Source organism: Pinus tabuliformis, chromosome 4_2, assembly GCF_031772625.1.
Source record: "Pinus tabuliformis cultivar Carrire ecotype Pingquan chromosome 4_2, CPIR1, whole genome shotgun sequence".
NCBI classification, from domain to species: domain Eukaryota; kingdom Viridiplantae; phylum Streptophyta; class Pinopsida; order Pinales; family Pinaceae; genus Pinus; species Pinus tabuliformis.
Window position 1 is genome coordinate 776783674 of NC_142304.1, and position 17991 is coordinate 776801664.

At 40.0% G+C, this 17991-nt stretch overlaps 1 protein-coding gene across 2 annotated transcripts in view; it reads right to left on the reverse strand.

The window, feature by feature from the left end:
• Nucleotides 1–17991, reverse strand: part of GATB (GLU-ADT subunit B) — a 168886-nt gene that overhangs the window by 130912 nt on the left and 19983 nt on the right. For both annotated transcript variants that reach the window (XM_089424161.1, XM_089424160.1), the window contains exon 2: nt 13650–13859. In XM_089424161.1, the coding sequence (XP_089280287.1) occupies nt 13650–13859 (210 nt within the window). The remainder of the gene's footprint in view (nt 1–13649; nt 13860–17991) is intronic.

Genomic DNA, 17991 nt, shown 5'->3' on the forward strand with positions numbered 1-17991 from the left:
AATGATGAGGCTCAACCATCTGTTGACTCAAAGTATTCACTGCAAAACATATGTCCGAACGGGTGTTCACTAAGAACATCAAAGCTCCTATGAGTTGACGATACTCAGTAGGATTGGCCAAGATAGGCCCTGCAGCGCTGCCACTCAACTTCTTAAAGTTGAGTTCCATTGGTGTCGACACGGACTTACAGTCCACCATCCCAAATCTTTCCAGAAGCTTCACAATATACTTTCCTTGAGAAAGGAAAATCTCACCAGGTCTCTGCCAGACCTCCAGGCCTAGGAAATAGTGCATCAGTCCTAGGTCTTTCATCTCGAACTCAGCAGCAAGCTCCCTCTTACATTGATGAATGAGAGGGTCATCACCTGTCAGGAAGAGGTCGTCCACATACAGCACTAGAATGAGAGGCTTTCCTTCCACAACCTTAAAGTAAAGGTTTGGATCAGCATTGCTTCGAGTGAAGCCCAGCTTCATCAAGTAACTATCCATCCTCTCATACCAAGCTCTGGGTGCTTGCTTTAACCCATAGAGGGCTTTCTTCAACCTGCAGACATAAGTGTCTCGATCTTGAACTTCAAGTCCCAGAGGTTGTTCTACATACACCTCTTCCTTTATTGCACCATGCAGAAAAGCGGTCTTGACATCCATCTGATGAAGACTCCATCCTTGCGTAGCAGCAAGGGCTATGATGGATCGGATGGTGGTATATCGAGCCACAGGTGCAAATATATCGTCATAGTCAATTCCTTCCTTTTGAGAGAGGCTACGGGCAACAAATCTTGCCTTAAACTTTTCAGCACTCCCATCAAATCCATGTTTAATCTTGTAGAGCCATTTAGCGGTGACAACAGATTTGTCCTTCGATCTCGGGACCACATCCCAGACATCATTCTTCATAATAGCCTCATATTCTTCATGCATAGCATCCTTCCAGATTTGATGCTTGATGGCTTCCTCAAAAGATCCAGGTTCAGATTGTATAATAGTACTCATGGCAGCTAGATACCCTTGGTATCTACACGGCTTCTTGCTTTCTCGGAATGTTCCCCTTTGTCTTGGATGACTTCTTCCTTTCCTTTAATATTCAATGAGATTCCCAAGAGCTATGTTCTTCATGATTCCGATACGAGCTCTTGTTTCCATGATGCCATGATGCATCTTCTTACCATGATCATATCTGCAAGGACTTCTGATAGGATCCTATCGAAAGGGATACCATCTCATTCATACTGGAGATTTATTACTCCCTCTTTCCTTAAGATTCCTCTATCCTTCAGATGATATGAATTCTTCTTCATAACCTTCCCATAGCATTGAGTCTTAGCTATACTAAATTGTCTTGTTTGAGTACCAAACCTTTATAACAATGAGGTCTTTATGATAGCTACACCTAGATAGGGATCAGGACCTTACCTTCATCATAGCCAGGATCATGCTCAGGACCTTGTCTTCATAACAGAATAAGATCATGACTGCTTGTTTTACTGTAACATTCTCACTGAGAACTTTACTGTTCTTTTACTGAGATAATCTCTGTGTTTTTATCGAAACCATAGCTATAACACTGAGATCTCAAGATCTTTTCATAATCAATACTAGACCGAGATCATGATACAGACTTATTCTGCCACTCCAAGACCAAGATCATCAATCCCTTTCTCAGACACTGCTGAGACCATCATCATTATTGCTACTACACTGAGGTCCCTGTTATTGCATCACTGATATCATCACTGCCTGTATCATCGATGTTATCACTACTAAACTGCTGCACATTCATCCAAATCAGCACTGCTTCTTCGCATAGCATTTTCTGCCTCAAAATTTCAGAGATCTATACAGAGATTTTCATCAAGAATCTGACCAAGATCATGATTACCATCGACCATACTATATATAACAAGACAGAGTATCATTATAAAAACTCCACATATGCTTACTGCATTTATATGTCGAGACTAGGTGAGTCACTTTGTGAGATCTTTATATTACGCGAATATACCTGAGACCTTAGTCATTATATGTATTGCGTCTATCTGGAATCATCATAACTGTGACTGCGAGTATGCCGAGCTGTGATTGTGACTGTAGGATCATTGTGATCTTTCTTAAACCGAGACAGTGAGACTATGCAAAGGCAGTGAGGGATCCGAAGATCTTTCCATCACATATATATATAGTGACTGTTAGGAAATAGATCCATCGAGATGTGATACTATTTTTTTATTGCATTGAGATCCATACTTTCCCATATATGCCGAGACTGTAATGGCTCTTCATTATGCAGAGACTGTATCCTCCGAGGCTGCCAAGACTGTTCTATTTACTGCTTCTTCAAATTATGCCCAGACTGCAGTATCCACAGTTATTATCAAAATTCCTCCCAACATGATTATGCTGAGAATACATGTAAGCCGAAACAATATTTATGACTGAGATAGTATATACAAATATATGTCAAGATTGATCCATCATGGGTGACTGCGTATGTAAATTTTACTGTACACCTGTCGGATTCTCCTATGAACCCGCGTGTATATTTAATTGTCCACGTGTCAGACTATCAACGCTCCTTCGCATCAGATCCCTGACCACGCGTCGTTATCGAAACCCGACCGCTCACTGTGTATGCAAACTCCAGCGTTTGCCGTCTTCCGTTCATGTGATGTCCACCAACGTCCTGGAGATCTCTGTCCATGTTACAGGTCGTCAACAAACCTGCGCTTCACATACACCCAGCCGCCCACCGTTTACTGTCCGTGAAATTCTGATAAAACGACCATTCGTTTTATCTGATTGGTCTGTTGTATATCTACTTCTGCGTTAATCTTCAAGCGCTCCAACGCTTATATAGCGCAATCGTATACCCCAGCGACTATCCTTCTGTTTAATTCGTTCGACCACCAGCTGAATATATATATATATGACTGTTGTAGATACCTTGCCTTTCAGCGCCGTTATTTGAACACTTCGATGCTCATACCAACTGCGCTATTATGTGCTCAATCCACCGATCGAGTTCCGATTACATCCCTGCCTCAACCTCGATCTGTGCAACCCTTACTCATCGAGCGTATAGAGACATCTGTCGACCATATGCCCTGTCACCAATATCGTTCTTCGCTGTTAATTCCACCGACAGGAATTAACACCTGCGCCCTGTCTTATTGCGAGTCTGACCTGCGCATTAGAACTGCGCAGCTTTTCTTGAGAGATCCCTGTCCTCGTGACAGACCACTAACGAACCCGCACAAGCCAGAACCCGACAATCTGTTATAAGCTTCTGCGCTATTATTCGAGCACACCAGTACCCATAACCTGCGTCCTTTATATATTACTGCCCACGCAGCAGCTCTCTGACCTGTCCGCGTGACAGCTTTACAGTAATCCACCGATACAACACTTTGACAGTTTGCATATAACCCTCTGCGTTTACCTCGAACGTTCCAGACATTCATATAACCCCGCACCTTTATATATATGTGAACTGCTTTGTCAATCCGACAGTCTACGATATGCGTAAATCTGTGCGCTGTTCACCTCAGCGTTCCTCGCCTTATAAACCCGAGCACTGTTACGTCCACCGCTTGTCCGAATCACCAACCGAGGCAACCCTACTGCGCGTATGAAATCTTCTGCACTGTCACCTGCATGATAACATACCCAGACTTCTTGCCTCCACGCGTTCTACCCACCGATTACCTTCGCTGGATAACAGACTTCCCCGTCAGCTTGTAGCGCATTTAACCATGTAATGCACACAAGCCGTGCACATTAGAACTGCGCCATCTTCGCTAGAAGTCAGAGCGATGATCTTTGATGATGATTGCAATAGATAGAGTTTGTCTTCACCTCAGCTCTGATACCATGTTAAGTTTTGTAGATGTTCTATGCTAAGAGCAATTTCACTTTTCTCACAGCAATCATACAAGTAGATAAGCAAAATGCAGATAGAACATATAAGCAGATCTTATAGAAGACAAATCAGAAACAAGAAAAATGTATGTGTTCGTTTCGGCGGTCAGCAGGATGCTTCAACCAGCAAAGTCTCCTTTGGTCAGCCAGCCCAGCATGTGTCACAACAACCCTCAATGCTGGTCAAACTTCTGCGAAACCCTAGCAGCAGAAACCCTAGCATGTGAGTTGTGTTATCATCAAATTCTCTCCAACTTTACCTGTATATATATCCATCAATGAGGGTGTGTGACACATCTGTTGGGCATGTGAGCCTACATTACAAAACTGGCTGACCTTGCACATATAATTTATTAAGAATAATAAATTCACAATATATGTTCTGCTCATCGGATTAAGACTATTTTTATATGGATTTTACACCTCTCAGAAAGAGGAATCCGACAAAAATACTAGCCTCTTAATCTGAGCATCAGAACATGGAGTTTGGATCTAGTTGTCCAAATTTAACACGTTACCATCGCGGTAGATTGAGGAGAAGACCCCACTGCAGCAAGCTAGTCTCTCGTGTCCTGAAGTCGTTGAAAATAAGAGTTAACCCCTTCTCCCTTCTCCATCAATGTCCGCTGCAACTTTTGTACTAAGTACATCTTCTGCTGTTCAGAAGAACCTTCATATAGTGAAGACAAAGCTTCCCACATTTCTCAAGCTGTATCTTTGCCCTGCAAGTGTGAGACCACATGATCTTGAGCTCCATCAAGTATGAACCTCTTCGCCTTTCCCTGCTCGGCCTTGTACTTCCTCTAATCATTGTCCGTGGGAACAACAACAACACTCTTGATGTAAACTTTGAGATCATACTCCTCCAGAACAATTAAGATTCTGGTCTTCCATATGACATAGTTAGAAACTCCTTCCAACCTGTCCTAATCTTTGAGCCCATGTGATGCCATCTCACCCAAACTGTCGAACTGACTCCTCTAGTCACTTCTCAGCACTGGTCAGCTACCCAGCAAGTGAGAAATTCGGACTTTTGGCAAGAAAAGTCCTCTGAGGAGAAAATTCCCCTTCCATGTGTCTTCGCTCTTTTCTGACTAATTTCTGCCCTGGCAGAAACTACACCCTTCAAGCACTGCGCCGAGGCTCTGCATCACTTCCTCTGCCTCTGCAAACTCACGAACCAAAAATCATACCTCTCTGTCGACTCTCAGAAAGAGATTTCCTCGAAATCTTTGCTTCTCAGCAAGGATTGCGCAATCCCTTCAAGGGGATTCAAATCGCTGCCAAATGCAGTTATTGGCCTCTTTGCTCAGCGCTGGATCTACTCTTCCTGTTTCAAAATCAATGCTCTGATACCATGTGAAAATTCCTATCCTCAAGGAACCCCTACTGCAGCAAAACTGAATTTACTTCTCCTACTTGATTTTAATATACATTATCAAGTTATTTTCTAAATACTGAAGTAAATTACTTCTGCAGCCTACACTACTTTAAATTTGATTACATGAAACAAAAACTGAGCAAAGAACAAGATACATAGGACACAGTTATTTTTGGACAAAATAGTCCCCGGAAAAACCCAATGTGGGAAAACCGGTGCAGCAGCTCTGAGGGTTTTATATTATTAAGCAGTAGTTCTGAATACAATGTTGGTTGCCCTCCCAACAAACCAGTGACAGAGGAAATATTATGGCAGAAAACTGAATGAGTTTTACCTCACTTCACCCAGCAGATTTCAGCTGATCCGGTAACAGAACTAGCTAACCCCGACTATCTCCACGCTGACCCTGCGTAGGCCGTGTCAGCCTTACAGGCTCTGCGTCAGCCCTGCACTGTCTCTTTTTCCTCCTTAAGCTTTTGCGTCAACCTCTCCCGGTTGTTCCAGTAGTTTCCGGCTTTCTGCGTGAGGGCAGCCTCACTTCTACACTGGCCCTTCTGGCTCTGCGTCAAGATTGCGTGGGCCCAGACTGGCCCAGCGTCAATCCCTCTAGATGTTGCGCTGCCTCCACTAGTGTCTCCACCTCTCTATCCAGTACTCCCGAACTATCCCCGCCCCTCTACTGCAGAATGATCACTCAGTTCGAATTCTCAGCTTCCTAACCCCAGAAATCAAACTCCAGATCAATTCGCTCTCTTCGTGTGTTTCTAAATGAACCTCAAGCCTCCTTATACTTTTCTCGTTGAGACTTCAACAGCCGAGATTAAGTCTCTAATCAACGGCTAAGATTAAAACTTGACTTGATCCTTTTAGATCATTCTCACCCATATTTTGATTAATACCTATTAATACTTTAATTTTCCTAAGTTTATACTTAGGAACCCCATTAAAAATAATAATTATTTTAATAAAATACAATCCGGGTGGAATTTCCCCAAACGGTTTCTGGGTTCTTTAGAACTCATGTGCCTTAGCCTCTCCGCCAATTTTCATGGCTAGAGCACATCCAATGCTGCCAAAAACTAACACTTAGCTTCACAAGCCAGAGCCTACATTGTTGAAAAGCCCAGAAGTTGACATTGACCTCACTACTTTTCCAACTTTACCCTCAGAGAACACCCTTGCAGACACATCTATTCCTGAAGATTTAAAGGGAAAGAAGCCAATAACAGAGGAAAGGGAACCAGCACCTGAGATTCTCAGACCAGGTAATAGGCACAATAGGCCAACAAACAAGCTACGATATAAAATCAAGCTTAGAAGCAACCAAAAGTTAGCTTAAAAAGTCATTGACATAGATGATGTGCCTCTCAAAGACTTAATCATCAATAAGAAACCTGCAAAATCTAAGAAAAAGTCTATAGAGTCTAGGAATAAGCTTGAAATCCCTAAAGGAAATAAACAGGTTACCAAAGCAAAGCCCATGGAAACTAGAATGAACAAGAAGCAGAGGTTAGCCAAGTTGGATGTGTTACTCAAAGCTGCGAGTACCCCTCAACTAATATGCCAAGGTATCAAAACCAGGGTTGCGGGGTAGCGCCCCCCTCCCTCACGCCCCCGCTCCCAATTCACGCTCCGAGCGGGAGTGGCTCGAGAACACGCTCCCTAAAAAAACAAAAACACTCCTTGGTTTTTCGGGAGTGTTTAGTCTTTTTTGCAAAAAAAATTGCAGTAATATTCCAAATGCAATTTTTTTCAAAGAAACAAATAAGTTTTGAGTGGGGCAGCGTAATGATCAAGCCTATGGCCCTAGTATTGATATGTGATTCATGGTAATGTTAAATTCTTAAAGTAAAAGTGACATTCTCCTTAATCTTCATTCTCATCATTTTACTTAAATTTTTAACATTACCATGAAATGCCTCGGGATGCTTGAGAGTGGTTCCGACCTCATTGGATTTCATATGCAGAAAGTTGAATTTTATATTTCATTCAAAATCCAACGAACTTATCAGTTTTTCAGGATTTCAGGATTGTGGGGATTGCAATGTTTCCATTGGATTTTGTCACATATTAGGGTATGGAACTCGTATTTAGGCAAGAGCACCAATCCCTTTATGTACCTTAATGTTAATGACATTGGTTTTCGAACTCCTTTATCATGACCCTCCTAAAAATGTACGCATCACTCAAACAAAATCTTGACTTGACATGCTATGTTTTTCTATCTTATGTTAATGCTTAGAGGGTGATATTAATGACAAAGATCCCTATACAAATCCAGAGGTAATGACAAAGATATCTCTGGATATTAATGCTTAGAGGGTGATATCAATGACAGAGACCCTGATTTTCCAACAAAACTAAAAAATTAGACATTTTTCGTGGCAGCAAGAGGCCCAAGCATTAGCAATAGATAATAGATTTACTTATCTTTTCTAGTTTATAGTAGTTTTTATAACTATTGATTCTTTCATATTTATTATGATATTTTTTGTAAACAATATATGACAGTATAAGTTTAAAGTTTGAAGTTGGCAATTATAGCTCATTAGTAATGAATTATGAATTTGATGCTTCGTGAAAGTTGAAAGTTGTTTCATTTCATTTCATGTTAGATATTATTTGTTGTAATGGTTACACTTAGCTTACAAGTACAACTTTGGTGATCAATGATGATAAATGTTATATATTGAATTTTGAAAGCTTGAAACTTTAAGATTGATGAATCATGAGACTCAATAGGTTGTACGTTACTATGTTACTAACATGTGGACGTGGTTGATGAAGATTATAACTTCTAAATGATTGTTGTTATATTGTTCAATCTATGTTTTTTATGTTTTTTATATCTAATTCATCCTTCTATATGCTTTTGTAGACATAAATGCATCAAAATATAAAATATATATATATATATATATATATATATATATAAAACGCTCCCGGAATCGCTCCCAAACCGGGAGCTTCTGAAAATGTCGCTCCCGCTCTTGCTCCCCGTTTTCTCTCCCACTCCCAAGTAACCTTAATCAAAACCATTTTTGTCCACTTGTTTAAATCAAAAATTCAGTTTTTGCATTTCATTGACAGTCGGCCTGCCAGTTTTGTATACAGTATGAAAGTCAGGAGAGCTGACAATGCTTTCGTCAATGTTTTTGAAAAGCTTGACAGTGTGTCAGCTATTTTGAACAAACTATGCATACTAGTTAGTAAACGGAACCTACAAGAAAATGACGACAGCGTTCTTGTCAGCGATTATTTCCAAAACCAAACAGAGGCACTGACATCTCTGTTGTCAGTGATATTCGAAAGGATTGACCTCCCGATTGTCAGCTATATCTCATATCAGAAAATCAGTAATGTCGACAACCCGCCTGTCAGCGATTTTTCCAGAAAATCGCAGAATAACAGAAGACATCCAAGGGCAGTGTTGATCAAGTAGACAGAGGGACCTATTTTGTTGAAAATCTACAAAGGTACCTGTTCTATTTTCCAGTAGGACAGTTGACCAAGATCACTTTATTTTTGCCTAGATTTTAGCAGATTTGCCTACAGTTTTCTAGGATTCATTAGATATTTTCTAAGTTTATCTTTTTTGTGCATGAACTTAAAGGATATTTTAAAATATCTCAGTATTGTAATTATGAGGATTCTATTATTTTGCAAATTGTTATGTGAAACTCTATAAAGACAGTTTATGAATAATGAAAAGAGGTTGGAAATCTTTTGAAAAATCACTTGTAGTCTGGATATGTTTGAGCAATCTTAAATGTATTTGCAGTGTTTGATGAGCAGCTAGTATAAAACTCGTGTTTCATTTCCCTATCAGTAGTTCTCTGTTATTAATTGTCTCTTTCATGTCTAAAATGTTGGTTTAATGAGATTGGATTTCATTTGATGCTCCTCTCTTAAATTATCAGTCATTAAATACTTCTTGTTCTCGGCTCTTATAAGCTTTGTTTTCTCCCAATTCATCTTTCTTCAAAATCTCCAAAACAGTGAAAGGACGTGTTACTCCCATGCTTTGTGCAATTTTCTCGTTAGATTTGTGATTTCATTTGGTTGATAGTTTGACTCCATGCCCAATGGTAGGTTTTGAGAATCATCCAACCATCTTATACTTAAACCAAATCTAGCCACCTGAACTCAATTGCGAAAACTTCTACTACAGTGACCATAGAGTAGTTGATTTTTACAGAGAGATCCCCCTCCGGGTTCAAGGGCCAGCTTTCAACCTAAAAGTGGTTTGAGGTTACCTTAAGGTTTTTCCTGCAGCAAGGGTTTTCCCTGAGTGATAACATTTTGGTGTTGTTGTCGAGGAGCGAAAGCTCTATCTTCCCCGGAAAAGAACGACAACAACCTAGATCTGGTTCATGATGGTGGACAGCAGTCAGAGATATGAACACTGAATCATTCACCTGGCGACTCCATTGTCAGAGAATCCAGATTGCAGAACACTCATGGCGACTCCACTGTCTGAAGCATTCAAAGCTTAAACTGTTGATCTGGTTGCTTGTCAAACAAGATGACAGGGTATGTGGAAGACCCTATTTCTATTGAAGGTTTCAAAGAATACTGGGATAATTTTGATGATGATCAAATTGATGATGCTTTCTCAAATTTTTTACCTATTTATTTAAAGTCATGCAAATGTAGCTCTGAAGCCAAGACCAACTTTTTAGAAGAGTTTGCTAAAAAACTTGAGAAATATCTTCAAGCCTTAGAAGTTCAAATTCAATCCCACTGCTTTCATTGTCAAAATCAGCCTTTTGAACTAAAATTTCTGCTGAAACGAGAAGTGGTAGTGCTGCCTTTTGATATTGAGATTGAGGAATGTTTTGAGAATGGGTTTGATGACTCATAGCTGAAACTGTATGATGGAAAAGAAAGCATATATGAATTGTCCAAGCATGATGATCAATTTGCAGAATACTTTGAAGATCAACAAATAAATCATGTCTTTCATGATCCCATAGTTGTCTATATGGAGGAATTGTTTACTACACAGTTCCGATTATTTTTCTGCTACCAAGTATACAATCAGCTGTCATTGCACTTACATTTTCCAGTTTTTGTTTTGTTGAAACGCATTCAAGGAATCAGATCAAGTATGCAACTACTTGATTGGCTGTTTTGGCATTTTTCTATTACTTGATTTTTCAGGGGTATCAGCAGCTTAAAGTAGGTAGGAGTGTGAATAAGCTCAACATTGTGAGCATTGTTGTTAAATTATGGTCTGTTCTATGATTAGAGCAGTTTATTTATTTTTCTTGTTATTACCCACAGATTAACAATCACATATACATTAAGTAAAGTGCAGATAGAACATTAAATGATCAACAGAAAACAAGACAAGACAAGAGACACAAGATGTGGCAACTAGCCAGGTACAAACCCCAATGCGGAGAAACCCTTTGATCAAATCTTCTTTTATCTTCAATAGTTCAGCAAAGAGAAATAGTACAAAATCTGAATTATGTAATTTTATATCAGCAGAAGCAAACCCTAGATCAGCAAAGTCAAACTTGGTCAAACTAGCTGAAATTGACCTCTAAAATGGTTGGTCAATTTCCGGTCAACTTGTCATCGAACAACGTGAAGAAACAGCCCTTGAATAGCCCCAAAAGTACAATCTATTTGCAGATTTCTGAAGTCAACTAGGGCAGTCAACACCAGTCAAACCAGAGGTCAGATCACCTTGGTTTTCGTGCCAAAAATTACGGCCTGCCTAGGAGAGGCAACCACATCCAATCAGCACTTCTGGATGGTCAACGCTTGGTCAACATTGGTTAAAGAGATGACCTGCTGCCCTAACATCCTTCTTTATGCGTCTTCCTTGCCCTAGGATGTCCTCCTTTCAGCCACACGTGTGAGAGAGAGAGGCTCTTTTTATGCATAGGAGAGAGAGAGAAGATGAGTGAATGAATTGTCCAAATGAGGAGGCTCCTTGTATCTATATGCAAACGTTGAGGGTGAATAGATGTGACTATTGGGCTTCTGAGCCTACATAAGTTTGCTGGCCGACCTTGACAATTTGTCCATAATCAAAATAAATTCATATCTCCATAAATACTTATCGGAATCGGATGATCTTTAGATCAATCCTACACCTCTCGATGAGAGGAATCTAGGAAAAATATCAGAAGCCATAAATAAGGTGATCCACATGGAGTTTGGCCCTAGTTGCCAATTTTAACACTCCCTCTCAACTAGGGAGAACTTCATCTGCAATCCGTCAAACCGTCGTTGCTATCCATCCATCAAATGCATTGTCCTGTACAGCTTGACCCCACTCTGCTCTGTTCTGCTCTGCTCTGCTCGAACTATGAAGAAGAAGAAATGATCGAGGATGTATCATACCATCCTCCACTAACTTGATCCCAAATCAATGGAGGTCATCCTAGCATAAGGAGTACGGTAGATATAGCGATGCCTCCATCGATAGTACTACTAGGGTCCATATCCTCATTTCCCTGCTCGTTGATCAGATGAGAGGTACTTCCCATGAGTCCCAGACTGCATGGGTAGGATGCCTCGACAAGAGAACTAATCATCCTGTCCACAGGAGGACGAATCATCCTGTCCAGTGGATGCCATGGAGAACTAATCATCATGTTCCACAGTCGCCACGGAGAACGAATCATCCTGGCCCATAGGAGAATTAATCATCCAGTTCCATAGTCGCCACGAAGAACGAATCATCCTGGCCCACAAGAGAACTAACCATCCTGTTCCACAGTCGCCACAGGGTGACACAGCTCTTTACCATAGGGACCCAACTTGGGAAAACCAGCATTCGTGTTTGTTGTTACTTCAGCTTGCAAGGGAAAATCAAAAATTTATTACAGCTACAAAACTTGTTCCAGTGCCTTGGAAATTGGGCCAAAAAGGTCTGTCTAGATCTGTGTGCCAAGCGGCAATCTGTTGCCTTGATCTGCGTCCTAATAGTGCCCAGATCTACGTGCCAAACTGCTGCCTCAATCTGTGTCAATAGTTCCTCGATCTGCATGCTGTTGTATGCTCCTCAATTTCTGTGGCTGTGCAGCCCTCTCACACATGTGGCCTGTCTCGGTTTGCATGCCTGGTTACCTTGATCTGTGTGCTGCCTTTTTCCTCTCTTATTCCCAACTCGCTGCTGCTAGGCATGTGTGCCAACTTCCTTGAAGCGCATGCTGTCTTTGGAATGCCTGCCAAGATCTCCTCAAGCAATTACTTTTATAATTTTTCTTTTGCCTCGTGATTCACAAAGTCAGCTTCGTGATTAAGGAAATAATCCTCGTAGTTCACAATCTCATGATCTTTAACATTAATTAATTATGTTTTTAGGAAAAATTAAAAGTCACTTTTCTAGAAAATTTTGTCGGACATCTTCCACATGCTCAACACTAAGCCTATGCAGAATCACTTGTCTAAGCTACCAAAATTGAACACCTTTGTCCTCTTATCATGTAGAAATGGAGTTATTGGTTACCGAGTGATGACAGTGAAAAGTGTGAATTTGTCAACAACTCCTTAGGATTAAGTAAGAAGTGTGTGTATTCTTTAGAAATTTCTTTGAATTTTAAATGAAGAAAATGAGAAATTGGAAAAGAATCGTGTGGTGGCCATTTGTATTGGTAATTTGGTAGGCATCTTGCAACAACTAATACAAAATTGGCCACATGCAAATGGTGTCTTTAAGAATTTGAAAATTCATTAGATCAGATATCTCTCATTTGGTTGATTTTTAAATACAATGAGGGTGCCATAAGGATTTTTAACACCCAATGCCAAAATTGTTGTAACCATTTCAAGCACTTTTTCATTGGGCACACAATAGTGGCATTGATAGGTACTATAAGCTGTGCATGGCCATCTGCTCTTTACTTAGTTGGTCCAATTTAAACTGCTGATGGGTTTATGGTATTTGATTACAAGATAATTCAATACTGGCTGAATTCCTTTGTAAGAATAATCTCAGCTGAAGTGTATACATTGAATAAAGGCAGGCAAGAGATAAACCAAGATATCATAGGGGGTTGCTTAATGATACAATATACAAGCAACACTTCCCAAGTTCTAGAACTTTAGCAGAATTTGGAAAACTATGGCATTGAAATAAGGGCATTTAATCTTCGAAAATAAAGAAACCAGTTGTAAGCCTTAAGGTCCTATGGCTAGGAGTTCAACTAAGTACATGCAATGAACCAAGTAATCATATTTACCAAATACAATAAAACTAAGTACAAAATCTAGTGTTAGTTGTTGTGTCCAGCAATAAACATATAAATGAGATGATAGAGGGCTTTCTTACCCAATGGTTACAAACTTTATTATGTGGTTACAAGCTTTCTTAAAGACACCATATCTCACCTTAGTTCCAAATGGCAGGTCCCCTTTTGGCCGGACAGACACGTTTACGTCACATCGCAGTGATCCTTCTTGCATGTTACCATTGCTTACACCCAAGTAGCGTACCAGCCTTTGCAGTTCCGCGGCATATTCGGCAGCTTCAACCCCACTTCTCATATCAGGTTCTGAAACAATTTCTAACAAAGGAACACCAGCCCGGTTCAAATCCACCTGAAATTTGTCAGCACATGATGTATGAGTCACCTTCAGTCTCTTTATTTCTTTAGCATTTGCACGTTCTTGCCAGGTTTTCAAATGGAATACCCACCATTAACCCAAAAAAAAAAGTACAAACATTTTTTTCAACACTTAATCTGTTGACATGAAAAAAATTGCGTTGCATCAGTTACACAAGGATCTTCTCTTCTTGAAGGCATTTGCATTCCCACCTAACAACATTATTGACATGAAAGACTGTTCAGCTTTATTTGAGTTCAATAACGGACATTCTCCTGCAAATATCAGAAAAAAGCTCTAACAATCATCAGCAGCATTGCGGAACAAGAGCTCAGCATACAGAAGGGATGAACTTATTCTTTCCATGCCTCTCTAGCTTCACAGTTTAGGATATCATAAACCACACTGTAGTCACTTGTATAAAGTTTAAACAGCTGATTAAGCATTGTTAATTGCCATTGTTTACATTAAATCAGTCTAAAAACATAAACTAATTTTTGTGGTTAACTGTAAACACAACTTTCAATCCTCAAACTTGTAACGTGATAGAAAAAATCTCCAGGTCTCCCGCTTTATTAAAAGTTTAACTAAGATGCTATTTTGAAGGCTTCCAGCAGACGGATTGGCAGTTGTGTGAGCTAAGTGGGCTATTTTTATCAAATTTCATTAAATGATTCCATGAAGTGTATGCCTATGGTGAATAAGGATCTGACAAGATTCTTATTGACAGCAAATAATGAACCAAGAATGCACTAAAAAGGAAAAGAGATAAATACTTAAAACTTAATACACTCCTGCATCATCTGGGACTCAAGGCTCCTGTTACCCCGCATGTCAGCAAGGGTATATAGAAACTTTTCCGGTATTTTTCACCACCATTGTATGCCCAAGGTCACAAGTCAAAGCATTGTGACAACCATGTGAGGTTTTGTATTAGGTATCCAAGCCTTTTGCCTTGTTCTTGAGTTTGTATCCTGTTGTCTTGGTTAGACCATGGCTTGTCCCTTTTAGTTCACTTCGGGTGCATCTCGTCCTATATAGGATTAGAAAACCTTAGGAGATCTCACTTGAGGACTCATGGTATTATGGGAGCCTGCTTTTGTAGGGGTGATCAGCAATGTATGGTCCAGTGCAACCCATGTCAAGGTGCACCTGTCTTTACCACGTGTTTCTGGTCTATAGAGTTTGTCAGTGGCCTTGTCTTCAATGCAACATCTTGCAAACAGCTTCATACATGGCACTCTCATTTTTTACAACTTTCACATTTCCCGAGACAAAACACGATTCCCAATGTAAAGTGGTCCCAATGGTCAAAAAGCCAACTTGGTTTTAGAATGTTCAGTTTGATGAAAGGAGCCCATGCCATGTTGAATTTTTCCAATCAGAGGCAGCAGTGTCTAGTTACAACTTGGTCAAACTTGATCAACAGGTCAAGCAGGTTTCCAGGTGGCAAAAGAGGGGCAATGTTGGGAAAAAATGATGTATGCATTACATCAAAAGTGGTCTACTCAACCAGAGGAACAAAACCCATGTTTCAAATTTTCCAAATCCTCAAAGGTATTGGAGATCATCCACTTGGACGTGATGATGTGGCAAAAGAGATTTCTAGGTGGTAAAACAGGGGCAAATTTTAACATAATTTGACATGTAAAACATGCCAAAATTGGTCTACATAACAGGGGGAACAAAACCAATGTCTCAGTGTCTCCAAATTCCCAAGGGCATGACGATGTGGTAGACAGTGATGATGTGTCAATACAGGGCATAATTTGGTCAAGCAAAGTAAGGCCCAGATGAAATCAAGTAGAGTTACAGCAAACCCAAGTGGCAGAATTAGCAAATTCATCAAGGCATTGAAGAAATAGAAAAAGATGGTCAAGGTCGAGATAGTAAAAGTAAAAGTTAATTCAAACTAACCCTTGGACAAGTCAACAAGCCATTAGAGAGTCTAACTAGCCATTAGACACTTCATGGACCAAGAAGTTATACACTTATACTATGGACCAAGAAAGCAGCCATTATAACGTAAATTATTCTCCCCAAATGACCAAGTCGAATTTCCTCCAAAACAAATAAGTGGAATGTTGAGCTACTATTTTGTATTATTTTTTCTTCTTGGACCATACCAAGCCATTAGCAAAGGGATTCATGGACAAAATTGGGAAATTTATTCAAGTCGACCCCTTGGAGGGCAATTAAAAATTTGTTATGAGATATTTTTATGAAAAATTACTAAGTCTCCAACTTGTGGATGACTAGTAAGAATAATTATTTGAGGAGTCCAACTAGCTGTTATCTAGCCATTAAAAATATTTCATAAAAGACTAGCCTCCACTCTCGTAATAGTTGTTGTCATATGAGATTTGTGCCTATTGCCACAAAATCTAGCAGATCTTAGAGAGGGGTACCCTACAAACTATCACTAGACCAAGAGACAACAATAAGGTAGTAGCCCATAGCCACCATGGCTACCACCCCCTGCTATTTAGGGACTTTCATCAATTGGAGGAGTCCCAGAATATAGGTCACCTAATAGGTATTCTAGGTTTAGGGGTATGAGGTGACTTGAAGGCTTCCAGGGAAAGACACAATTTAGGTACTTACTACTAGGCTCCCACAATGAAGGCAAGGAAATTCGCTTTCCTTGACGAGGCCAAAGATAGGCAATGTAAGACCTAGGGTTTGATTGATAGGTTGATAGTTGGGGTGACCCAAGGTCAAGGTGCTAAGAAAGGGTTTCCCACAATGTGTTTCAACAAGGTTATGACACATGAATGTTAGTTTTTGCAGCATTGGATGTGCTCTAGTCATGAAACTTGGTGGAGAGGCTAGAATACATGAGGTCTCTATAACCCAAAAATCATTTCTAGAAATTTCACCTAGAGATGACTTAATTAGATTATTAAATTATTTTTTAATGTTTCCTAAGTCTAAACTTAGAAAAATTGGTTAATTAATCACAATTAATTAAGTCAAGGTGAGAATTCTCTAGAAACCCACACGGATCGACTGGGAATTAATCTGGACCCTTGATTAAGTTCTAATCTTGGTCGTTGGTGATCCAACAGAGGATTATAAGAAGAATTTGATGGGCACTTAGAGAATACACTTGAGCAATTTGATTTCCTTGGTAGATCGATTTCTAGAGAGCAGCATCAAGTGTCGAAAAGCCAGAGATCGAAGCAGAGACAGTGAGGGGTAGACGCAATGATCCAGAGGAAGTTTTCCAAATCCGAAGAGGCAAGAGCGAGTGACAAAAGTGATCCATGCAAAAGCAGCGTAAGGACTGCGCAATAGCTAAAGCAAAGCAGTTCGATTTAGCTAGGGAGGAAGTCAATTCAGCTTCCAGAGGCCGGAAAAGTCTTCCAGAAGGCCGGAGAGTCACTTCCAGCAATAGAGACAGGCAAGACGGCTTGCTTAGAGGCCGAAACTAAACAACACGTGTGACAGGCAGCGCTGGGACTTGTGTAGAGCGCCTATGCAAGGGTTTGGACGGCCATTTTTTTCTAGAGGAGCCAATGTCAAGATTTCTTGTGGGGTGAGAGAATTATCTCTCTAATTATTTCTATCAAATTCTTGTTGTTTGGATTGCCAGTTGAGCATCCATAGATTGTACTCAGAATTCCACTATTGCATAATAATAAAACCCTCAACTATTGCACCGGTTTTCCCAAGTTGGGTTTTTCCAGGGACAATCGTCCAAAAATAACTGTGTAAATTTCATGTGTATGTGTGATAGATTTTCTTAGTTTCCAACACCATTTTCTTCTGCATAATTTTTTATTTGTACAGTTTGCAATGGTGAATTATTCGTTGTTTGTATGGGCAAACAAACTGTTAATTAATTTACAGTTAGAAGAATAATTTCCAACCGCTGCAATAAAATTTCGTAGTGAAATTTTCTGAGCTACAGAAAAATTTCGTAGCGCTGAAATTTTCACATGGTATCAAAGCGTAAGTGATCAGTTGGGAAGCTCAGAAACGAAAGAAGAGAATTTCGCTCTTCAGAGGGAGCAGCCGGCCGAAATTCTCAGAGTTTGCGCAAAGCCTAGGGCAAGTAGATCAAATTTATTAGGGAAGTTTGATTTTTAGTTGCAGAAAATTCGAGCCGCCCAGGATAGTGATT